Source organism: Oncorhynchus gorbuscha, linkage group LG11 (genome assembly GCF_021184085.1).
Source record: "Oncorhynchus gorbuscha isolate QuinsamMale2020 ecotype Even-year linkage group LG11, OgorEven_v1.0, whole genome shotgun sequence".
Classification (NCBI taxonomy): domain Eukaryota; kingdom Metazoa; phylum Chordata; class Actinopteri; order Salmoniformes; family Salmonidae; genus Oncorhynchus; species Oncorhynchus gorbuscha.
Genome location: NC_060183.1, coordinates 33,084,058 through 33,110,544, shown reverse-complemented (window position 1 = coordinate 33,110,544; position 26,487 = coordinate 33,084,058). Strand labels below are relative to the sequence as shown.

The 26,487-nt window shown below is 42.6% G+C and overlaps 1 protein-coding gene across 1 annotated transcript in view; it reads left to right on the top strand.

The window, feature by feature from the left end:
* The window catches only part of LOC124047759 (RPE-retinal G protein-coupled receptor-like), a 45,226-nt gene extending 19,526 nt beyond the window's left edge, over nt 1–25,700 (top strand). The window contains exons 5-7 of the mRNA XM_046368069.1: nt 16,150–16,267; nt 23,726–23,839; nt 25,538–25,700. Coding sequence (XP_046224025.1) covers nt 16,150–16,267; nt 23,726–23,839; nt 25,538–25,681 — 376 coding nt within the window. The 3' untranslated portion in view covers nt 25,682–25,700. The remainder of the gene's footprint in view (nt 1–16,149; nt 16,268–23,725; nt 23,840–25,537) is intronic.
* The last annotated feature ends 787 nt before the right edge of the window (nt 25,701–26,487 follow it).

The following is a 26,487-nucleotide window of genomic DNA, read 5'->3' as shown; positions in this document are numbered from 1 at the left end:
TGAGACCAGTCCGAAGTTGTACGAGGGAGCTTAATCAGCTAAGGTAAACCGGGGCAAGAGCAAAGCTCTGTTATGTGGGGCATGGGGGATAGGGCCCCTCTGCTTCCAGGGGGGTTTGCAGTGGAGTTGTGAAGGGCTTAAAGTGTTGGGGGTGTACCTGAGCTCGGAGAGGTGGGTCAGGAAGTACTGGGAGGGTCTGTCACCGGCAGTGGTGTCAAGACTGGCCAGGTGGAGATGGCTCCTGTCCCAAGTGTCATATAGAGGGAGGGTGCTGATAATCAACAACCTGGTGGCATCTTCCCTGTGGCATAAACTGTCTGTCTGCTCGCAGACCTGCAACGCAAGTTTGTGGACTTTTTCTGGTCGAACCATCACTGGCCGATGGCAACAGTGTTGTACATGACCATCCACGAAGGAGGACAGGGCCTGGTGGAACTGGAGAGCAGGGTGGCTGCTTACTGACTAAAGTCGGAGCAGAGACTGCTGTACTATACTGATGTTGGCTGGAGGGAACCAGCATGCGCACTGCTGAGGAGAGCTGGCGGATTAGGGTTGGACCGGCACCTGTTCCTCATGAAGCTGGAGAGGCTGAGTACAGCAGGTCTCTCAGATTTTTACTCTGCAGCTGCTAAGTCCCACACGAGAAGGGGGTGGGGAGCCGAGCTGTGGGTGTGGGAGGAGCCTATCTACCACAACCCAGCCATCCCTTTGAGATCGGTTCAGTCGACCACCCTGCAGAGGCAACTGATTGCAGCGGGTTTACAAAGGCTGGGTGACCTGCGACTGATGGGAGAGGAGGGGTGGAAAACCCCAGAAGTCCTGGCACAACAAACAGGAATAACGTATCTTAAGCTGCTGGAGAGATTCCTGGAGGAGGTCCAGGTGGCACTGTCTGAGCCGGTAAGGGGGGTCTTTGAGCGGCCAGAGGGGAATGTTTCCGCCACTGCAAGTGACGGCAGAGGCTGGAGACTGGCAAGGGGGTCTGGAGGACTTGTTAGATTTTAACACTCTGAACCTGTGGGAGTTTGAAGGGGTGGGAGGTAAAGCCCTCTACAACTTCTGCGTTAAGGTAAGGAACATTAGGAGCCTAACAGGAGTGAAGGCACATCATTGGCAGGGGGTATGTGGGGTGGAGAGTCAGGTTGGTTTTTCGATGGATGGGTCTTTACAAACCCCCAGTACCAAAGAGGTCAGGGTACCTCCAGTGGAGGGTTCTTCATGGAGCCCTGGCCACTAACAGCTGGTTGGTACAGGTTCAACTGGGAATTGGGCAGGGGTGTCCTTTCTGTGTTATGAAAGAAACTGTGATCCATGTGTTTTCTGTGTGCGCCAGGTTAACTTTTTATGGCTGCAATCTCGATATTGGGACAAGTGTCATCAACAACCGCTGAATAGCATAGTGCTACATTCAATAAATATTACTACAAATATTATATTCATGAATCACAAGTGCAATATAGGAAAACACAACGCCTTTTGTTAATCCACCTGTTGTGTCAGATTTTGAAATTATGCTTTTCAGCGAAAGCAAACCAAGTGTTTGTGTAAGTTTATCGATCGCACTACAAAACATTAAGTACACTTAGCATCAGGAAGCTTGGTCACGAAAATCAGAAAAGCAATCAAATGAATCGTTTACCTCTGATGATCTTCGGATGTTTTCACTCACAACAACGCAGACAAATTCCAAATAATATCTGTAATGTCCACAGAAACATGTCAAATGTTTTTTATAATCAATCCTCAGGATGTTTTTAAAATATATAATCGATAATATATCAACCGCAAATGTCTTTCACAGTAGGAGAGGGGAAAGCAATGGCTGTCCAAAATCTGTTGCGGGAGCAAAACTCATGTGACCACTTGACGCGATGTTATCGTTCTGGCTCATTTTTCAAAATAAAAGCCTGAAACTATGTCTGAAGACTGTTGACACCTTGAGGAAGCAATAGGAAATTGAATCTGGTTCATATCCCTTAAAATCCAGGAAAGGGAGGCTATGGAACATGGAGTTTTCAAAATAGAAGCCACTTCCTGTTTTGATTTTCCTCAGGGTTTTGCCTGCAATATCAGTTCAGTTATACTCACAGACAATATTTTGACAGTTTTGGAAACTTTAGAGTGTTTTTTATCCAATACTAATAATAATATGCATATATTAGCAACTGAGACTGAGGAGCTGGCCGTTTACAATGGGCACCTTTTAATCCAAGCTACTCAATACTGCCCCTGCAGCCATAAAAAGTTAATGCAATTAATGTCTATGTTGGAATGTCTGTGTGAGAGGTTGGGAGTAGTTTTTACTGTTGGGATGTTTACAATGGGTACAGGTATTCAAATAAGGAGAAGGCCAAATGTATTTTGTTGAATTTTCTGTTTGCTCAGGCGAAGTTGGCATTTTGGATAACAAGGAGGAACAGGGTCAAAGGTGGGGGGATAACAGACCATTTACTATTATTTAATGGGATGGTCTCTGCGCGCCTTAGGGTAGAATTTGAGTTCTATAAAATGATAAAAAGTGTGGAGATATTTCAGGAGATATGGAGTGTTGGGGGAGCTGTCTGTATAGCTGGGGAAGATGTATTGGACATACGGTTGTAGAAATGGTATGTTTTTTTGGTTATTGTGATGTGCGGTGTTGTTTTGTATCGTGTGGTAGAGGGAAAGTTTCATTAAAGATAGACAAAAAGTCTCACTCACTCACACACTCACTCACTCTCTCTCTCTCTTAAAAAAACTAATAGATTCAAAGCTGATGAATCACTTTCAATTAGAGGATCGATATTTCCTTCTGAAAGGGTTGTAAGGGAGATAAAGAACAGAACACGGAATAATAGAGTTGTGGTTGTTTATAACTAAAAAAAAATTAAATCCAGAAAGATTGTGCTTTCGTGATCCGTATTAAGTTTTACAGAGAGTTTAAAATGGCAATGCTGACAAATTGCACTCTGTGATTTGAGCAGCACTCTCCATAGACATAATGGGGAGAGCAGAGTGCAGACCACCCTACTTAAGCCAAGGTTAGCAGAGTAAAAGTTTGAGTAAAAACGCTACTCACCTTGAGTCTTTCAATGCTTGCCACAGTCTTCCCTGTTACCACTTCAGTCATTGTGATCTGCCGCTGCTGTGGTAACTGTTCTGACATTCTCATATGCTTTGCTGATTCAGAGGGACTGTTGATTGTCGACTTTTTCTAGTGTCCAAAAACATTTGGAAATTGATTTGCACGGTCGTTAGCTGTTATTTTTGTTGGTAAATTTCTGTTCATTGTACTGCCTGTCAGCCATCAACAATCACCCATCATCTTCACATGTGAATACACTGACAGGCCAGGGGGGAAAAACTTTGTTGACGTGTGGTTGAATTGGGCCATTTTCCATGGCAACAGTGCAGTAATTCGTCAAAACCCGCTTTTTATTGGACCATTTTATGTGCTAAAAGTGCTGGAATTCTTCAAAATTGCGAGCTCTCGCATAATATGCGCTGATGGTTGATTTTGCATTGAATTATGCGAACACAGAATCCTGGAGGGACTGAATTAATAATGTGGTAATTGAGCAAGTTGAGGAAACTAAACAGCTTGGAGTAACTGGATTGTAAAACTGTCATGGTCAAAACATATTGATTCAACAGTAGCTAGAATGCGGAGAAGTCTGTCCATAATAAAATGCTGCTCTGCATTCTTAACAGTACTATTAACAAGGCAGGTCCTACAGGCACTAGTTTTGTCGCACCTGGACTACATTTCAGTCGTATGGTCAGCTGCCACAAAGTGGGACTTAGGAAAATTGAAATTGGCTCAGAACACGGCAGCACGGCTGGCCCTTGGATGTACACAGAGAGCTAACATTAATGACATGCATGTCAAGCTCTTCCTGGCTCAAAGTGGAGGAGAGATTGATTTCCACACTATTGGTATTTGTGAGATGTATTGACATGCTGAATATACAATATAGCTATATATTAATATATAATATAGCTGTCTGTTTGAACTACTGGTACACAGCTCGGACACCCACACAAACCCCACAAGGCTCTGCCCAGGTAACAACCTTGCCTACTCTAAACAATGACTTAGGTAAGATTTGTAAATTATCCTTATGTCTGACATCATCATGTAGGAGCCCCCTTTCATTCTCCACATGTCCAATTCTCCCTTGGGTGTCCATTCATGTCAATCCTGTACCAATTTTCTGTCAAGTGTCTTATCTATTTTAAGAAGTATCTGTGCTCCTTATATATATATATTTTCTTAAACAGTAACCCTTTTCCCTCCTATCTCTCAAATACCACTAAGCGTCTCACGGTTTGACTTTATCTAAAATCATTGATTTTAGAAAAAACATGTCTATGAGTGGCAATCTCTAAAGTCCTTACATTTCCATAATCAATCTATCTCGATCCTAACAATAATCCTAAATTATCAGAGATGTCATATAATCCTGTTCAATTTAATACTATTTAAAAAAAACTCCTAATAGTCAAACAAAGCAAAAAAAAATGCTAACCATATCAAATCCTTCCAACACTAATAAGCTCTTTCCTTCAGGGATCCACAATATCTTATCTGACAATAACATGAATTAACCTTAAAATCAGTTTCATCAATAATTTAATATATGTTGCATAGTGTGGAATACCTTATCTACAGTATTTTATCACCCCTAAGAACTGAAACGTATTTTTATATATAATTTCCTGCCCTATTGGCTTAATATATCTCCTATCCATACCTCAATGTATATTATCTCCCCCTATTTATTCTCAATGATAAATATGATTTTTTTCTGTTGTAAAACCAAATCAATAATTGCCCATTCAAAAACTTCACAGCCAATGTTGTAAAACAGAATCCTGAACCACTTTCTTATCTGTGGTTCAAACAATAATTCCAACCCAAAACTATAACTCCATTATAATTAATTTACCTTAAAACTAGTAACCCAAATGACCACAAATTCATTGTACAAATGGATCTCCCCTGAGGCTGATCAGACCCCAAGAGATAGCCATGATAAGGTCATACCACCCTTTTATAGTCATGTTCCATACCACATTAGACATATTAAAGAACCCTTTATCCTTAAAATAAAAACAATTCACTTGTGTAATTAAAATTCATAAAATAAAAACTCAAAGTTCCATGTGTGCGTGCCTCTTTAAATACCTTTGCACTAAAACAAATAGTCCTAACAAATGTTTTATATGTGTATATTTGCAAACCTTGATGAATAAACAAACACTTCCAGGGCTTTTTCAATTTGGTCGTTTATGGCCCCACTCTCCCCAAGATTATAGTCCCAGGAAACATCTAAAAGAGAGACAATAAACTCCCATTCTCCCAGAAGGACACAAAACACGTAACTAGCATTCACTCTGCTACATCGATTCAGAAACTCAAAAGTGAACTATAAACCAAACCTAATGATAATTCCTCTTACCTCAAATCATTAATCATAAGATTTAAACAACGTCAATTTATATGTATACTTAACTAAACATGCTACCCTTAGATACAATTAACCTGAAAACATTATGATCTAATGTATTACTTTTTCTCTCTGTCCCAAATGTCGTACATTTCTCAGTGTAAGAAATCAGTAATTTATTCCCAGATATTTAATAAAAATGTAAACGTATTCTCCCATGGCTCCTTATTCATTTACACATTTTAGATAACTTCCATCCATCCCGGAAGAAGGAACCCTACTTAAACACACCAGAATACAATGTTTAAATAAGTTAAATAAACTCCTAAAATAAACTATAAACAGTAACCAAATAAACAAACCACTTTAATCAGCAAAAAACAAACTATACAAAAACTCCCTACTATAATGCTTCAGATGACAATATTACTCAGAGACTCATGTTTACATCTCAAATAAACAAAACACAGTCTGCATGTTCCTCAAAAAAGAACAACTTGCCCCTGTTACAGATGTCTATGCATCGTGGGAAAAGCTCAAATAACCAAATTCAACCTAGCTAATTTCCCAAAACATATGCAATTGTTTTTTACTATAGAGGTTGCTTTTCAACATTAATACCCTAACATTGTTCCACATAATGGAAACAGATTTTAATGATTGACTACATGAACTTTCCAGCTCAAATTAACTGGTGATACTTAAACAATCAAACCAGGAATCAATAACCATCAGAATCCATTATCACTATGTTTTACGATTCAGACATTCAGATCTCCCTTTCTCATAGCCAAATACAGTCCAAATAAACACCACAAATCAATGATGCCCACCTAGCGAATCTGCTGCTAGTTTTTAGCATCTTTCCTGACTACCCTGACAACTTACAGCTACTTTTAAAATGTATTTGGACATTTTTATCAACTTCTGAAAAGTGACTCAAAACAATTACATTTACATTTACATTTAAGTCATTTAGCAGACGCTCTTATCCAGAGCGACTTACAAATTGGTGCATTCACCTTATGACATCCAGTGGAACAGCCACTTTACAATAGTGCATCTAAATATTTTAAGGGGGGAGGGGGTGAGAAGGATTACTTTATCCTATCCTAAGTATTCCTTAAAGAGGTGGGGTTTCAGGTGTCTCCGGAAGGTGGTGATTGACTCCGCTGTCCTGGCGTCGTGAGGGAGTTTGTTCCACCATTGGGGAGCCAGAGCAGCGAACAGTTTTGACTGGGCTGAGCGGGAACTGTACTTCCTCAGTGGTAGGGAGACGAGCAGGCCAGAGGTGGATGAACGCAGTGCCCTTATTTGGGTGTAGGGCCTGATCAGAGCCTGGAGGTACTGAGGTGCCGTTCCCCTCACAGCTCCGTAGGCAAGCACCATGGTCTTGTAGCGGATGCGAGCTTCAACTGGAAGCCAGTGGAGAGAGCGGAGGAGCGGGGTGACGTGAGAGAACTTGGGAAGGTTGAACACTAGACGGGCTGCGGCGTTCTGGATGAGTTGTAGGGGTTTAATGGCACAGGCAGGGAGCCCAGCCAACAGCGAGTTGCAGTAATCCAGACGGGAGATGACAAGTGCCTGGATTAGGACCTGCGCCGCTTCCTGTGTGAGGCAGGGTCGTACTCTGCGGATGTTGTAGAGCATGAACCTACAGGAACGTGCCACCGTCTTGATGTTAGTTGAGAACGACAGGGTGTTGTCCAGGATCACGCCAAGGTTCTTAGCGCTCTGGGAGGAGGACACAATGGAGTTGTCAACCGTGATGGCGAGATCATGGAACGGGCAGTCCTTCCCCGGGAGAAAGAGCAGCTCCGTCTTGCCGAAGTTCAGCTTGAGGTGGTGATCCGTCATCCACACTGATATGTCTGCTAGACATGCAGAGATGCGATTTGCCACCTGGTCATCAGAAGGGGGAAAGGAGAAGATTAATTGTGTGTCGTCTGCATAGCAATGATAGGAGAGACCATGTGAGGTTATGACAGAGCCAAGTGACTTGGTGTATAGCGAGAATAGGAGAGGGCCTAGAACAGAGCCCTGGGGGACACCAGTGGTGAGAGCGCGTGGTGAGGAGACAGATTCTCGCCACGCCACCTGGTAGGAGCGACCTGTCAGGTAGGACGCAATCCAAGCGTGGGCCGCGCCAGAGATGCCCAACTCGGAGAGGGTGGAGAGGAGGATCTGATGGTTCACAGTATCGAAGGCAGCCGATAGGTCTAGAAGGATGAGAGCAGAGGAGAGAGAGTTAGCTTTAGCGGTGCGGAGCGCCTCCGTGATACAGAGAAGAGCAGTCTCAGTTGAATGACTAGTCTTGAAACCTGACTGATTTGGATCAAGAAGGTCATTCTGAGAGAGATAGCGGGAGAGCTGACCAAGGACGGCACGTTCAAGAGTTTTGGAGAGAAAAGAAAGAAGGGATACTGGTCTGTAGTTGTTAACATCGGAGGGATCGAGTGTAGGTTTTTTCAGAAGGGGTGCAACTCTCGCTCTCTTGAAGACGGAAGGGACGTAGCCAGCGGTCAGGGATAAGTTGATGAGCGAGGTGAGGTAAGGGAGAAGGTCTCCGGAAATGGTCTGGAGAAGAGAGGAGGGGATAGGGTCGAGCAGGCAGGTTGTTGGGCGGCCGGCCGTCACAAGACGCGAGATTTCATCTGGAGAGAGAGGGGAGAAAGAGGTCAGAGCACAGGGTAAGGCAGTGTGAGCAGAACCAGCAGTGTCGTTTGACTTAGCAAACGAGGATCGGATGTCGTCGACCTTCTTTTCAAAATGGTTGAGGAGGGGGGGGGAGGGGGAGGAGGATTCAGGAGGGAGGAGAAGGTGGCAAAGAGCTTCCTAGGGTTAGAGGCAGATGCTTGAAATTTAGAGTGGTAGAAAGTGGTTTTAGCAGCAGAGACAGAGGAGGAAAATGTAGAGAGGAGGGAGCGAAAGGATGCCAGGTCCGCAGGGAGGCGAGTTTTCCTCCATTTCCGCTCGGCTGCCCGGAGCCCTGTTCTGTGAGCTCGCAATGAGTCGTCAAGCCACGGAGCGGGAGGGGAGGACCGAGCCGGCCTGGAAGATAGGGGACATAGAGAGTCAAAGGATGCAGAAAGGGAGGAGAGGAGCGTTGAGGAGGCAGAATCAGGAGATAGGTTGGAGAAGGTTTGAGCAGAGGGAAGAGATGATAGGATGGAAGAGGAGAGAGTAGCGGGGGAGAGAGAGCGAAGGTTGGGACGGCGCGATACCCTCCGAGTAGGGGCAGTGTGGGAAGTGTTGGATGAGAGCGAGAGGGAAAAGGATACAAGGTAGTGGTCGGAGACTTGGAGGGGAGTTGCAATGAGGTTAGTGGAAGAACAGCATCTAGTAAAAACAATAATGCACACATTTTTCTTCTTAAAGACACAAACAATTTTCTCCGTCACCCCCAGTCACAACATAATTTCTGTGGCGACAAAAGTGCCTTGCGAGTGATGTCATCAACAAGCGCTCAACCTAGACCCAAGCCGCAACGACTTTCAATGAATTGCAAATAATTGTTGGCTGTCTGCAGCAACAGTAGTACGGGTTCGATAAACCAAACCTAATTTATCACATCTGTTGAATCGTAAATTAGAACTTACAACATCAATCAACATCTCTCAATTCGCTAATATATATAAGAACATTTCGATGGGCACAAATGTATCGTAATTGTCTCTTCATTATTATTTAGAATTCATTAGATTTAAATAACTCTCTCGTCTTTGATTCAGCATTTTAATTACAACTCTATTCCCAATACATTATTCAGACAGATCATGTATTGAACAGACATCGTCTTACCTCAAAATTCGCTCCGTCCTTATTTTAAGTTGAATGAATTAGTCTTTCAATTTGAACCAAACAAACCAGTTAAAACATTCTGTTTATATCTTATACAAATACTAGTGACTATAAGTGACAAATATTATTTCTCTGCAAAACAAACAATTACTTTAATTACAATCAAAAACACAGATTATTTTGTTATCGCCTTGGCTGGGAACCGAACCCTGGACTGCAGTTTGCAAGAGAGCTATGCTCACCACTATACCACCAACAGCTATGTAAATGACTAAGATTCTCTGCAAATAGACCCATTTTACAATTGTCTGTATTCGTAACTCCGGCATCGGGACAACAGAAAATAGCTCTAATTTTAAAGCCTAAATTTTTCCTCAGCGAGGATTTTCATTAATCCCGCTCTCTTCTATCAGAAATTAGAAATAGTTACTATTGTGACTCTTGATAAGTTATTAGGTCTCACACGTGAGCGAATTATAGTTCCTTCTTTAAACTTACTTCTCCATGTCGGGCCAAAATAGGTGTTTCTCTTATCTCTTCCCTGCATTATTTCCCTTCTCCCGGGACCTCCTTTGAGGATTTACTACCCATGTTAGTTAAATCCTTACCGTTACTAGTAGCTATGGGATTTAATCACTTATCTATGCCTTTCAATTTTTTACTTTCTATGTGTGTGTATTTTTATGAATATGCTATTTACCGTTACTCAGTTACTTTAGTTGCACTCCTGTCTGACTATGTGTGTGTCTCTTTAATGATAATCAATGTGTATGGGTTTCTATATTTATTTCTCCTTTCTGGAAACTTTGTCTATAGATTTGACTTTTGATCTGACATTAAATTTCACCCGTATACAATTATAAGCTCATTATAAACTATTGTTCCTTGGGACTTGCAACGTTAATATCTCATATCTCACTTCTTTAGACTATGTTTCCCTCACCACCTCCGTGGATATTACTTTCTTTCAGTATTGAATAGGTTCAGGTATTTCGTTCGCCTAAGATTACCCTACCTTCTCAACAAGCCTAATTTATATTTAGGTATGTCTTGAATTAATGGCTATCCTATTTGTAAAGAACGACCGTCCTATCTAACAAAACTTACTATATCCCTTCCTTCCGTTATGTTTATTTGTGGTAGAATTCGTTACCAAGGTCATTTCGGACATCTCTTCCTTCCTAACGATTTTGGTTAAAACACAAAGTAGAAACCTAGTGTATTTGTTCAGAATATTCAAGCACCTATCATTGATTAAATCCAAACTCCTTTAGAACATTCAATCAAAAATATCTTAAATAATTCCTCCCAAATTCGAGAATAAAGACTATTTACCATCGTCCTGTAGACTGGGAAAAGCAATGCCAGTTCGATTCCGTCACCTTCTCTGTCGCCCGATCATATACCGGCCTGGTCTTTTAAACCCTCAATTCAGAGGCCAGGTCTTTAAATAACGAGTCCAGACCCGTCCGTGCACGGCTTTCGGCTTTCCCTTTGGATGACAGAGGCAAGTTTGTGGAATCCGCTCGAAGGACCAATTGTTACTGTAATTTAAATATACCAATGTGTTTTCATTAATTGAATTACCTTAATCAATTTTATGAGAATTTGTAAGATTCTTGTTTGCATAAAATAGACGGAGACCAGTCTTATCAATAATAGCAAACAGAATTTAGTCTCGGAGCGCGCTGCCATGTTACCACGAGCAACAGTTTATATACAATAACATGACATCATTTCTTTGCTTAACAGAATCCCCTCCTCTCGACCGGGACAAAGGGAACTTTAAAAGTTAATTCTGAGTTCCTTCTGACCCCCCTAGCACATACACAGGACACACAACTTTTGACTCCTCACCATTATCGATCACCACTTAGCTGACAGTTCTAATTAACAGAAAACCTAGGAATGCACTCACAGCCTTATCTTAAACACCCCAGAGCTCAGTTTCGTCAGTTCAACCATAGGTTAACTACCTCATCTATTTACTTAATCCACAACCCATTCGTTTCTTCCTAGTTGGAATGGTGTTCATTAACTTTAATTACTCCTTGTCTGTGTCTCACAATCCCTTCTTATGAACTGATATTGTTAATCAGATATAATAAAACAGAATATAAGTTTACTTAGTTACAGTTCTATATAAAATGAGAATATTGTTTGTTAATTTATTCATAATATTTCTAACAGTGTCACATGATCTATCACATGATCTCAGTAAATTTACACTTGTTCTGAAAGGCTCCAGAGTCTGCAACTGTTACGGTAAATGAGTGAAGAGGTGTGGAGTCAGGCGCAGAGAGCAAAAGATGTGGGAAAAACAACACGCTTTAATGTCCCGGAAACATAACATGAACAAAAGTGGAAACACAAATGAACAGAAATACAAACGGACAGCGTGAAACCCAAATGCCAACAAAAATACACTCAAACAACAAAACAGACGAACAAGCCCGCACAAAACAGAAGCGGTCTGAACAGACTATATATAACCCTACCCTAACAACCAAACAAGAAACATGTGCTACCAATAGACAGAACTAAAGGAACACAGAACAACAGATCGGCGATAGCTAGTAGACCGGCGACGACGACCGCCGAGCGCCACCCGAACAAGAAGGGGAGTCACCTTCGGTAATATTCGTGACAGTATCCCCCCCTAACGCGCAGCTCCCGCAGCGCGCCAACGCTGGCCTCGGGGACGACCCGGGGGCCGAGGCGCTGGGCGATCCGGACGGAGGCGATGGAATTCACTCAACATAGATGGATCTAGAATATCCCTCACCGGAACCCAGCACCTCTCCTCTGGACCGTACCCCTCCCAGTCAACGAGGTACTGCAAGCCCCTCACCCGGCGTCTCGAGTCCAGAGAGGGCGGAGGAACCTCCGGAACCTCATCTTCCTGCATGGGACCAGCTACCACCGGCCTGAGAAGAGACACATGAAACGAGGGGTTAATACGATAATACGAAGGAAGTAATAATCGATAACAAACCTTGTTTATTCTCCTCAGGACTTTAAATGGCCCTATACACTGCGGACCCAGCTTCCGGCAGGGCAAGCGGAGGGGCAGGTTTCAGGTCGAGAGCCAGACCCTGTCCCCAGGGCAAACACGGGGGCCTCATTGCGGTGACGGTCAGCGCTCTTCTTCTGCCTTATAGTCGCTTGGCGTAATGACTCTTGGACCGCCCTCCAGGTCTCCTTAGAGCGCTGTACCCACTCCTCCACCACAGGAGCCTCAGTCTGACTCTGATGCCACGGTGCCAGGACTGGCTGGCACCCCAACATGCACTCAAATGGTGACATATTGGTAGAGGAGTGGCTTTGTGAGTTCTGGGCTATTTCTGCCCAGGGAATATATCTCGCCCACTCCCCTGGCCGGTCCTGACAATACGACCGCAGAAACCTACCCACCTCCTGGTTAACTCTCTCCACCTGCCCATTACTCTCTGGTTGATACCCTGAGGTCAGGCTGACCGAGAACCCTAGACGTTCCATAAATGCCCTCCAAACACGGGAGATAAATTGGGGGCCCCGATCAGAAACTATATCCTCGGGCACCCCGTAGTGCCGGAAGACATGGGTGAAAAGAGCTTCCGCAGTCTGTAGGGCCATAGGGAGGCCGGGCAATGGGATAAGACAGCAGGACTTAGAGAACCGATCCACAACAACCAGGATTGTTGTGTTACCCTGACAGGGGGGAAGGTCAGTAAGAAACTCCACCGATAGATGGGTCCACGGCCATTGTGGAACGGGAAGAGGTTGGAGCCTTACTCTGGGCGCACACCGAACAGGAGGAAACATAGAATCGCACATCCCTCCTCAAAGTGGGCCACCAGTACTTCCTCTCAAGACCTCTCACTGTCCTAAAAATACCTGGGTGATCCGACGAGGGTAGACAATGAGCCCATCGAATCAATACGTACCTACGACCCTCCGGACACTGTGGAGGCGCAGGTTCCTCCCTTAGCGCCCGCTCGATGTCCGCGTCCACATCCCATACTACTGGTGCCACCAGCTTAGCTGCCGGAATGATGGAGTAGGAACGATGGACCTGTCCTCAGTGTCATAGAGTCTTGACAGCGCGTCGGCCTTAGTGTTGAGGGAATCTGGTCTATACGAGATAGTGAAACGAAATCTAGTGAAAAACATGGCCCACCTTGCCTGACGGGGATTCAGTCTCCTAGCTGATCGGATATACTCCAGGTTACGATGGTCAGTCCAGATAAGGAAAGGGTGCTTAGCCCCCTCAAGCCAGTGTCTCCACACCTTCAGGGCCTTAACCATAGCCAACAACTCCCTATCCCCCACATCATAATTCCCCTCCGCTGGCCCGAGTTTCTTCAATAAAAAGGCACAGGGCGGAGCTTCGGTGGCGCACCCGAACGCTGTGAGAGCACCGCTCCAACCCCAGCCTCGGATGCGTCCACCTCTACTATAAACGCCAAAGAAGGGTCCAGATGTGCCAACACCCGCGCCTCAGTAAACATCGCCTTCAACTTATGAAAAGCTCCGTTCGCCTCTGCTGACCACTGCAAACGCACCGGCCCCCCCTTCAGCAGTGAGGTAATAGGGGCAGCTACCTGACCAAAACCCCGGATAAACCTCCGGTAGTAATTGGCAAACCCCAAGAACCGCTGCACCTCCTTTACCGTGGTCAGAGTCGGCCAATTACGCACAGCCTTTACGCGGTCACCCTCCATTACCAAACCAGAGCTGGAAATGCGATAACCCAGGAAGGAAACTGATTGTTTGGAAAACTCACATTTCTCCGCCTTCACATACAGGTCATGCTCCAGCAGTCGTCTAAGAACCTTGCGCACAAGAGATACATGCGCAGTGCATGTAGCGGAGTAGATCAAAATATCGGTCTCTGAGAATCTCATCCACGAAGGATTGAAATATAGCTGGAGCATTCTTTAAACCGTATGGCATGACGAGGTACTCATAATGGCCAGAAGTAGTGCTAAATGCAGTTTTCCACTCATCTCCCTCCCGAATACGCACCAGATTATAAGCACTCCTGAGATCCAGTTTAGTGAAGAACAGCGCTCCGTGAAATGATTCCACTGCCGTAGCAATGAGAGGTAGTGCGTAACTAAAACCCACTGTGATGGAATTTAGACCTCTATAATCAATACACGGACGTAAACCACCATCTTTTTTCTTCACAAAAAAGAAACTCGAAGAGACAGGTGACATGGAGGGCCGAATGTACCCCTGTCCCAGAGCCTCGGTGATATAAGTTTCCATAGCCACCTTCTCCTCCTGGGACAAAGGATACACATGACTCCTGGGAGTGCAGCGTTACCCTGGAGGTTTATCACGCAATCCCCCTGCCTATGGGGTGGTAATTGGGTCACCTTCTTTTTACTGAAAACGATAGCCAAATCGTCATACTCAGCTGGAATGCGCACGGTGGAAACCTGGTCTGGACTCTCCACCGTTGTCGCACCGATGGAAACCCCTACACACCTGCCTGAACACTCATTAGACCACCCCTGTAGAGTTCCCTGTTTCCACGAAATCGTAGGATTATGAATAGCTAGCCAGGGAATCCCCAGTACAACTGGAAATGCAGGTGAATCGATAAGGAACAAACTAATTCGCTCCTTGTGATTTCCCTGCGTAATCATCTCCAACGAAATTGTGGCTTTCGTCACCAGCCCTGACCCTAATGGTCGACTATCTAAAGAGTGCACGGTAAAAGGGGAGTCTACTTTTACTAACGGAATCCTCAACCTCTGAGCGAGTCTGCGATCTATAAAGTTTCCAGCTGCGCCTGAATCTACCAGTGCCTTATGCTGGAGAGAAGGAGAATAATTAAGGAAACAAATTAATAGGAACATGTGACCAACAGGAAACTCTGGAAGAGTGTGGTGCTTACTCACCTGGGGTGAACTTTGAGTGTTCTGCCTGCCCTCTCGATTCCCAGATGAATTCCTCCAGCACCGACCAGACGTGTGCCCTCTCCGGCCACAACTGGTACAGGAGGAGCTTCCTCCTCCGATCTCCCTTGACGCGGTCCCTCCTAGCTCCATCGGGATAGGGGCAGGAGGATCAGGAGGTAGAACTGACAGGACCCTTTCAGAACGTCCACGAGCAGCTAGCAGATGGTCCAACCGGATCGACAGGTCTATCAGTCCATCCAGGCTAAGTGTAGTATCCCGAAAAACAAACAAACACATTTGGTGTTTGCTAAAAGGCATGTGGGAGACTCCCCAAACATTTAGTCACATGAGACTAAAATTGAGCTTTTTGGCTATCAAGGAAAATGCTATGTCTGGCGCAAACCCAACACCTCTCATCATCCCGAGAATACCATCTCCACAGTGAAGCATGGTGGTGGCAGCATCATGCTGTGGGGATGTTTTTCATCGGAATTGAGGGAATGATGGATGGCACTAAATACAGGGAAATTCTTGAGGCAAACCTTTTTTTCAGTCTTCCGAGATTTGAGAGACAGAGGTTCACCTTCCAGCAGGACAATGACCCGAAGCAAACTGCTAAAGAAACACTTGAGTGGTTTAACTTCTTGTGACTCCAAACCCGTATCCGGGAGCGTAATCATAGCCTCAAGCTCATTACCATAACGCAACGTTTCCTATTCATGAAAATCGCAAATGAAATGAAATAAATATATTGAAACACAAGCGTAGCCTTTTGTTAACAACACTGTCATCTCAGATTTGCATCTTCAAAGTGTTAGGCAGGTTGTGTAAATCAAATGATACAAACTCCACAAAAATCTATTTTAATTCCAGGTTGTAAACCACAAAATAGGAAAAATGCGAAGGGGGGTTAATACTTTTGCCAGCCACTGTAGAGTATTGTCTATTTCGGTATTGTAAAACATTAGTCTTTGCTCCCCAGGTGCACTTGTTTCATAACATCCTGTGTTCTTTCTTCTTCTAAACAGCAACTATGCATCCTACCTCATCCCCATGGCCATTTTCAACATGGCCATCCAGACCTTTGTTGTCATGTCCTCCTACCAGTCCATCGGCCAGAAATTCAAAAAGACTGGAAACCCCAGGGTAAGAAGCATGTCTGCTATTATTTTCATTCGTGGCTAAGCCCTATTCCAATACTGTATTTTTATTTGTATGTATTATGGATCCCCATGCCAAGGCAGCAGCTACTCTTTTTATTTAACCTTTATTTTACTAGGCAATTCAGTTAATGAACAAATTCTTATTTACAATGACGGCCTACCAAAAGGGGAGTTTTATACCCTAACCCTAAGAGGGTTTTATAAATAAGCACCAACCAGTGGGTCTTGCGACGGGTATACAGAGATGAGCAGTTTACAGAGGAGTATAGGAGCATTGGTGGCACATTTGATGGCCGAATGGTAAAGCACATCTAGCCGCGCGAGAGCACCCTTACCTGCCGATCTATAAATTGTGTCTCTGTAATCTAGCATGGGTAGGATGGTCATCTGAATCATGGTTAGTTTGGCAGGCGGGGTGGAATAGGAGCGATTCCAATAGAGGAAACCAAGTCTAGATTTAACTTTAGCTTGCAGCTTTGATATGTGCTGAGAGAAGGACAGTGTTCCGTCTAGCCATACTCTCAATTGTGACTACCTCAAGCTCTAAACTCTCAGAGGTAATAATCACACCTGTGGGGAGAGAGGCATTCTTCTTTCCCAACCACATAACCTTTGTTTTGGAGGTGTTCAGAACAAAGTTAAGGGCAGAGAAACCTTGTTGGACAGTAAGAAAACTTTGTTGTAGAGCCTTTAACACAAAATCAGGGGGAGGGGCCAGCTGAGTATAAGACAATACATGGATGAGAGAGCTCCCTACTGCCTGAACTATGTTGTTGATGTGAATTGAGAACAGAGCAGGGCCTAGGATCGAACCTTGGGGTACTCCCTTGGTGACAGGCAGTGGCTGAGACAACAGATGTTCTGACTTTATACACTGCACTGTTTGAGAGAGGTAGTCAGCAAACCAGCCCCAAGACCCCTCAGAGACACCAATACTCCTTAGTCGGCCCACAAGACTGGAATGGTTTACAGTATCAAAAACTTTGACCAAGTCAATACAAATATCAGCACAACATTCCTTATAATCAAGGGCAAATGTGACATCATTGAGGACCTTATAAGGTTGCAGTGACAAATCCATAACCTGAGTGGAAACCAGATTGCATACCAGAGAGAATACTATAGACATCAAGAAACCCAGTCAGTTGATTATTGACAAGTTTTTCGAACACTTTTGATAAACAGGGTAAATTAGAAATAGGCCTTTAACAGTCATGATCAGCTTGATCTCCCTCTTTAAATAAAGGACGAACCGTGGCTGCCTTCCAAGCAATAGAAAGAGGAGTGGGAGGCCCAGGTGCACAACTGAGCAAGAGGACAAGTACATTAGTGTCTAGTTTGAGAAACAGACGCCTCACAAGTCCTCAACTGGCAGCTTCATTAAATGATACCCGCAAAACACCAGTCTCAATGTCAACAGTGAAGAGGCGACACCGGGATGCTGGCCTTCTAGGGAGAGTTGCAAAGAAAAGGCCATATCTCAGATAGGCCAATAAAAAGAAAAGATTAAGATGGGCAAAAGACCCTGGACAGAGGAACTCTGCTTAGAAGGCCAGCATCTGGTTAGAGCCAGTTTGCGTTCTGTGAAGGGAGTTGTACACAGCGTTGTATGAGATCTTCAGTTTCTTGGCAATTTCTCGCATGGAATAGCCTTCATTTCTCAGAACAAGAATACTGACGAGTGTCAGAAGAAAGAACCCACAAATGATGACGCAAATGCTGAAGCTCCAGATACTCAACTAGTCTAAAGAAGGCCAGTTTTATTGCTACACCAGTTTATCTGTGCTACCATAATTGCCAAAGGGTTTTCTAATGATCAATTAGCGTTTTGAAATGATCAACTTGGATTAGCTAACACAACATACCATTGGAACACAGGAGTGATGGTTGATGATAATGGTTCTCTGTATGCCTATGTAGATATTCCATAAAAACTCTGCCGTTTCCAGCTACAATAGTCATTTACAACATTAACAATGTCTACATTGTATTTCTGATCAATTTTATGTTATTTTAAAGGACAAAAAAAGCTTTTCTTTGAAAACCAAGGACATTTTTAAGTGATCCCAAACTTTTGAACGGTAGTGGACATCCAAGGGCAAGCTGCCCTGTTCTGAGCTGATTGCAATTTTTGCAAGTCCCTCTTTGTGGCACCTGACCACACGACAGAACAGTGGTTCAGGTGCAACAAAACTAGGGCCTGTAGGACCTGCCTTGTTGAAAGTGCTGTAAAGAGCAACGTTTCATTATGGACAGACTTCTCCCCATCTTAGCTACTGTTGTATCAATATGTTTTGACAATGACAGTTTACAATCCAGGGTTACTCCAAGCAGTTTACTCACCTCAACTTGCTCAATTTCCATATTACAAGATTTAGTTGAGGTTTAGGGTTCAGTTAATGATTTTTCTCAAATGCAATGCTTTTAGTTTTTGATACATGTTACTCACCACCTGGATTTGGTCTTCTGGAGCAACTTTGGAATTTCCTTTTTTTACATTGGATAAAAGTAGAGAATCAGAGCTACAAAGTGAAATATCATACACTGCATCAGAGGAAAAAATGAGGAAAAAAAATTCTGCTTTGAAAGTTGATCAACATGTAAACTAACTTCTGATAACTATCTTTTAATGTTTTGGTACTGCTATTGGAGAGCCCTTTGTGTACACCCATTCAGCATTGTTCACACCCTCTTAAGCCTTAGTCCCACCCCTCTCTTTAAGGGTTGATCCGAGCGTTCTGTAATAACTTGCCAGTTAATTCCAGACATTTAAGAGAGAGAGAGAGAGAACAGCTCCCTGAACATTACTCACCCTAGCAGAGCTGGTTAGGCTGTTATGTTATCCAGAGCTTTGGTGACTTCAACTGTGCAGTCAGATTGTCCGTTGGTAAATTCAAGGCGCACACTGTACGCTCAGGCCAATAAGTAGGGTTGAGCCGAAAGCACCCAAGCTAACTGGCTAACATTAGCTAGCTACTTCCAGACACATAATGAGAGAACACCGCACTCTGACCCTTTTACTCACCCTAGCAGAGCTGTTTAGGCTGTTTTCATGTTATTCAGAGCATTGGTGACTCTAACAGTGCTGCTGGCAACAAGTGAATTACGATTTGAATTATGTTTACTGACACCGGACATATTCAATGGGTGTTCAGCGTTAAAAAATGTATCAGTTATTCTGCTCTCTGGCACACTAAGATTAGTTTTTTTGTTAAGAAATGTAGCTAGAAACCTAGGTAGGTAAACAATGAATCCCAACGCATGACATCATTTTAGTTAGCAAGCCAACCAGCTAATGTTAGCTAACTATCAGTACACTGTAACTTGAAAAAAATATTTTGTCAAAATTAGAAACGAGTAAAATCTGAAAATGTGGCAAGCTACAATATCTTATCCATGGTCTGAAATTGGAGTAGATAGCCAGAGCGAATTTACCAGCTAGTACGTCTAACAACAGTTGCAGTGACATTGCACTGAAATGGAGACTTGCATAGTGGAGTGTTGACATGTAGCTAGCTAGCTAAACAATGGGCCATAATCACAACTCATGACGTTACTACACTGCATGAATTTGCAGGTAGCAAACCAACCAGTTCTATGGCTATAACTATTCAAGCAAATGTGTCTGAGATACAAAGAATAAGATCATACACATAACATTACATAGCGACCCAGCCAGCTAATGTTAACTAGCTAACAGTACGCTTGAAATTAAACCATACTGTCAAAATTAGAAATGTGTAATATCTGAATGTAGCTAGCTAGACTATCTTATATCATGGTTGGATGCGTCTTCTGTCTGATGCTAGGCATGGTTGCCCTTAGTTTGAGGATGTAATCCAGACGGGTGCTTTCTCCATCTCATTAGCTATCATACTCGAATTCCATTGATTTCAAAACTCAGTCCTCCAGAAAGCGGAGAGCATACACATAACATTAGCTTGTGAGCATGCCAGCTAATGTTAACTAGCGAACAATACACTTTAACTTGACATTACGTTTATGCAGTTTTACTACGTGATACATTTAAAAAAAACTTGTTCGACACGATTACCTAAAAATACAGACCAGCTCCAATAGACAAGTGCTTGCTACATGGCAGACCAATCCAACCTCATCTCTCAGCATGTCCAGCCCACTTATCTCAGCCAATCATGACTAGCGGGAAGGTTGCTGGCTTTTTCTGTGGCTAAACCAACTAGGCTCATAATAGAACCAGGTTACTGAAAAAGTAATTCCCCCTTACACTCAATAACTAGCGTACAAGTTTGATATTATGGCACATGAAAGTTCACATGTTCGAGAAAGCATTTCTGCCAAAAAAACGCTATTTGCTAAAAAAAAATGTTTACCATTCAAACGGCTCCCTTGAGAAGTCATTACTTGCAACATATGCCTAGTTTACTAAATCGGGTCACTAATTTAGGACTAACTTGCCATTCCTTGCCACCCATTCTGAAACTAACTGCATCACTTTAAGTGTAGCAGTCATTTCAATCACTGTAGTACCTCCCGAGTGGCGCAGCGTTCTAAGGCACTGCTTCTCAGTGCTAGAGGCGTCTTAACATATCCTGGTTTGATTCCAGGCTGTATCACAACCGGCCGTGATGAGAAGTTCCATAGGGCGGCACATAATTGGCCCAGCGTCATTAGGGTTTGGCTGGTGTCGTGTCTTTGGCTATGCCGGAATAAGTGATATAACATGCTATTCTATAAAATAATTGATCTGTAATTAATATCACCAGATTGAGCTAATCATGTAAATGTAATTAACTAGAGAGTCGGGCACCACGAAAGAATATTTATAGAGCTGTTATCTTCCGAATAAACTCTTAAAGACCTAGTAATATTTTACATCAATAGCCGTCCATATCAATCGTCACCTTAATTCAGTCTCATCTGAAAGTTGTAAATCCTTTTATCTGCACGAACCCTGGCTAACAAGTTGAATCAGCAATACATAATTGGGTTTCATTATTTATTTACTAAATACTTAACTAATTACACATACACACAATTAATCATAACTTGATTACAAATTACGTCATAAAGGAAAACGTCCCTAGCGGGCGGAACAGATATGACAGCTTGTTACACAAAGGAAAAGGGACTGGGTTGAGTGAAAGGCGGGAAGACTGAGGAACAAAGGGAAAAAGCTGTGCTATCGTAAATACAGTATCTTATGCATTCTAAATTACCACCCTTTGGAAAATGGGCAATAAACATTTACTCTGAGCTGCGCTTCAGTAGGTTGGTGGTAGATGGAAGTCCGTGTTGTCAAACCGAGTCCTTTGTCCTTTGAAGAATGTCTCTGGTGTTCAATTGGATAAGTTGTAGTAATGTCATTATGTGATAGACGGTTTACAACCTCTGTCTCTTCACGTGGGCGGTCCACTGAGTGAGCAGCAATATCTTATGAAAACCCACACATAAAAACTCACATTTTAAAAGCTAAAATCACATTTCATCCCATCACAAATAATTTCATATTCAAACATTTAAATTGAACAACAAATCCATGTGAATCCGATAACTCTGATGTGTAGACTTTCCACTGTAGAGTTTATGTCATCTTATCATTGATGAGAATGTCTCAGATGACAACCAAACTGACATCATATTCATTAAGTACCACCGCCAACGTCATGACACCAGGGTAGGCCGTCATTGTAAATAATAATTTATTTAGTTAATTAAAAAAATTGTATAGTGTTGAGTCATCCGCATACATAGACACACTGGCTTTACTCAAAGGTAGTGGTATGTTGTTAGTAAAGACTTTAAAAAGTAAGGGGCTTAGACAGCTTCCCTGGGGAATTCCTGATTCTACCTGGATTATGTTGGAGAGGGTTCCATTAAAGAACACCCTCTGTCAACATGCACAATCCCTGTAGTGCCAATGTTAATCTATTTAGTTTTTTTGCCCATGTAAGGTGTAGAGCATCAAGGCCCCCGGGAGAAGGGATTAGGTGAGTTGGTTTGAAAAGCAACCACTGTGCCATAAAGGAAGCCACTATACATACGTCCCGCGGGACTGGAGGGACTGAATCAGGTTGCCTCTATATGTTGCATAAGACATTTACTCATGGTGCTGTAGCTAGGTCTAAGACCGTGCTAGTCGGAGCACAAATGTGACTATGCTGCAGGAAAGCGTGAGCTCTTCTCACTAAGGCAGCACTGTTACTGTTATGTAACCTTCAAATAGCATCACTCACACACAGACATGCTCTCTCTGTGTGTCTCTCTCACACACACACAGACACACACATCCAAGACCTGAAATCCACACATCACCTTATCACTATTTTGGAAAAACAAAGCCCCCTCTCCTCTCAGACTCCCCTGACAAACAGAGTGTTGGGTTTCTACTAGAAATGTCTACAAAACTGTAAACTATGTAATTAACATTCCTTTATGGATACAAAAGTTGTACACATGGCAATCCAATCTTTGTGTCATGTGTACTCAAAAAGAACACATATACACAAACAAACCTGTTACCCCCAAATATATTGCAGTATGAATATGAAACATGGGATTACTCAATGGTCAGTGAACAACGTTTCCCTGTGTACCTGTTTTGGTGCATGATGTCTTTGTTTATGAGCTGAACGCGGAATGTAGTTCATTATGAAATTATGGTAAGCTACATATTGTGTTTCTATCCCAGCCGTTATCCCATGCTTGTGACCAGACCGTCACATGCATGTAAGCCCCATGATCTGAGATGTTTTTCTTTCTTTTTTTGTTCTCTTCATGGCTGAACAGTAACAATTCCTTCTCTCTCTCCCCCTATCTCTCTGCTCTCTCTTTCTCCCTTTGCATGTTTTGGAATGTTTTTATTCTGTACAGGCTTTCTTCTTTTCATTCTGTCTATTAGGTTACTATTGTGGAGTAACTACAATGTTGTTTATCCAACCTGTAACTTTAATTAATAACTTCACCATGCTCCAAGGTATATTCAATGTCTGCTTTTTTTAACCCAACCATTCTTTGCGAGACATTGGAAAACCTTGCAGGTTTTTGTAGTTGAATCTGTGTTTGAAATTCACTGCTCCACTGAGCGACCTTACAGATAAATCCATGTGTGTGCTACAGAGATGAAGTAGTCATAAAACATTATTTTAACACTATTGCACACAGAGAGTCCATGCAATTTATTATGTGACTTGCAAATTTTTACTCATGAATTTATTTAGGCTTGTTATAACAAAGTGGTTGAATACGTATTGATTAAAGACATTTCAGCTTTTAATTTTAAATACATTTGTAAACATCTCCACTTTGAAATTATTGGGTATTGTGTGTAGGCCAGTGACAATTTTTTTTATTTAATCCATTTTAAAATTCAGGCTGTAATACAACAACATTTTGCAAAAGTAAAAGGGTGTGAATACTTTCTAAAGGCATTGAAAGTAATATACTGTCAATCTCTCTACAGTTTAACACATCCACTCCCCTGAAGACATTTTTGTTCTGCTGGGGACCCTATGGAGTCCTTGCCTTCTACGCTGCTGTTGAGAATGCCAACTTGGTCTCTCCCAAAATTAGGATGGTAAGGACAACACACACGCACACAGCACATCTAATCTGACAGAAAACTTCATATAGATTTCTCAAGGTCATATGACTTTGTGTATGCCAACGGTATTTTACACCATTTACCAAATGCAATACTCAGGGTTTCTGTGTAATATAGTAGTCATTAATCGCACTGCTTGATTATATACAGTGCATTCAGAAATTATTCAGACCCCTTGACTTTTTCCACATTTTGTCACGTTAGTCTTATTCTAAAATGTATTAACTTGTTTTCCCCCCTCATCAATTTACAAACAATACCCCATAATGACAAAGCAAAAAAGTTTTTTTCAGAAATGTTTGCAAATTTATTAAAAAATAAATAAACTGAAATATTACATTTACATAACTATTCAGACCCTTTACTCAGTACTTAGTTGAAGCACCTACAAGCTTGGCAAACCTGTATTTGGGGAGTTTCTCCCATTCTTCTCTGCAGGTCCTCTCAAGCTCTGTCAGGTAGGATGGGAGCGTCACTGCACAGCTATTTTCAAGTCTCTTCAGAGAGGTTCGATCGGGTTCAAGTCAGAGCTCTGAATGTGACGCTTAGGTATCAGGCCAAAGGGTTCAATCTTGGTTTCATCAGACTAGAGAATCTGGTTTCTCATTATCTGAGCATTTTTAGGTGTCTTTTGGCAAACTCCAAGTGGGCTGTCATGTGTCTTTTACTGAGGAATGGCTTCCATCCATAAAATTATGCAGAGATGGTTGTCCTTCTGGAAGGTTCTCCCATCTACACAAAAGAACTCTGGATCTCTGTCAGTGACCATTGGGTTCTTGGTCACCTCCCTGACCAAGGCCCCTTTCCCCTGATTGCTCAGTTTGGCAGGGCTGCCAGCTCTAGGAAGAGTATTGGTGGTTCCAAACTTCTTCAATTTAAGAATGATGGAGGTCACTGTGTTCTTGGGGACCTTCACTGCTTTAGAAATGTTTTGGTACCGTTCCTTAGATTTGTGCTTCGACACAATCCTGTCTCGGTGATCTACAGACAATTCCTTCGACCTCATGGCTTGGTTTTTGCTCTGACATGCACTGTCAGCTATGGGACCTTATATAGAAAGGTGTGTGTCTTTCCAAATCATGTCCAATCAATTGAATTTACCACAGGTGGACTCCAATCGAGTTGTAGAAGGATAATCAGTGGAAACAGGATGCACCTGAGCTGAATTTCGAGTCTTATAGCAAAGGGTCTAAGTACTTAAGTAAATAAGGTATTTCTGTTTTTGATTTGTAATAAATGTTCAAACATTTAAAAAAAACTATTTTCGCATTGTGATGATGAGGTATTGTGTGTAAATTAAAGACGTTTTTTATATGTGTTATATGTTTTTTATATGTTTCATTCATTTTAGAATAAAGCTGTAACGTAACAAAATGTGGAAATATTCAAGGGTTCTGAATACTTTCCAAATGCACTGTAACTCATGGTCCTTTGGTTCCCAAAGCAATGTGCATTTAACACATACTTGTATAGTGTATTGCCCATTCAGGAATCAAACTCACAACTCTGATGTGCCAAATGTCATTTTCCAACCAACTGAGTCATTCAACCCTTTATGTATATCTGTATTTTAACAAACTTGTTGTACAGTTTGACACAAATGTACCATTTGTTTCTTCTTGAGCTCGTACTGAGACATTGACATTGCTCTGTTTGGTCTTCTGTTTGAAGTTGGCTCCTATTCTGGCAAAGACCTCTCCTACCTTCAATGTTTTCGTGTACGCCCTGGGCAATGAGAACTACAGAGGAGGCATCTGGCAGTTCCTCACTGGGGAAAAGACTGAAGTGCCTCAAATTGAGAACAAGTTCAAATAAACTAAGCATGTGAAAATCACACACAAACTGTCCTCTTGTTTTTCCAAAAGGTACAAATGTTATTGTAGATTCGTTAAAGTCACTGGACCTGGCCTTCAGTGTGTGTGTGTGTGTGTATGTGTGTGTGTGTGTGTGTGTGTGTGTGTGTGTGTGTGTGTGTGTGTGTGTGTGTGTGTGTGTGTGTGTGTGTGTGTGTGTGTGTGTGTGTGTGTGTGTGTGTGTGTGTGTGTGTGTGTGTGTGTGTGTGTGTGTGTGTGTGTGTGTGTGTGTGTGTGTGTGTGTGTGTGTGTGTGTGTGTGTGTGTGAGGCATTTTAGTCTGGGGTTAACATGGAGTGTTGTGTTTGTTCTGGCATTGGGATATATTTATGTTCAGTCTCTAGTAGACACATGCCATGCCAGACTGGTGAAAAACTATATTATTAGATATTGATATTATAAATTATGACATATAATGATGAATTCCTGTCCAGCTCAAATAGCCAAGAACATAATTTCTCTAAATGGACTAAAATACATATATTTTTTTAACACTTCTTTAGTCGACAGGTAAAATGCTTCATCACTTTATGATGTCTTATTATCATCTACAGACAATTCCTTCGACCTCATGGATTGGTTTTTGCTCTGACATGCACTGTCAACTGTGGGACCTTATATAGACAGGTGTGTGCCTTTCCAAATCATGTCCAATCAATTGAATTTACCACATGTGGACTCCAATCGAGTTGTAGAAGGATAATCAGTGGAAACAGGATGTACCTGAGCTCAATTTCGAGTCTCATAGCAAAGGGTCTAAATACTTATG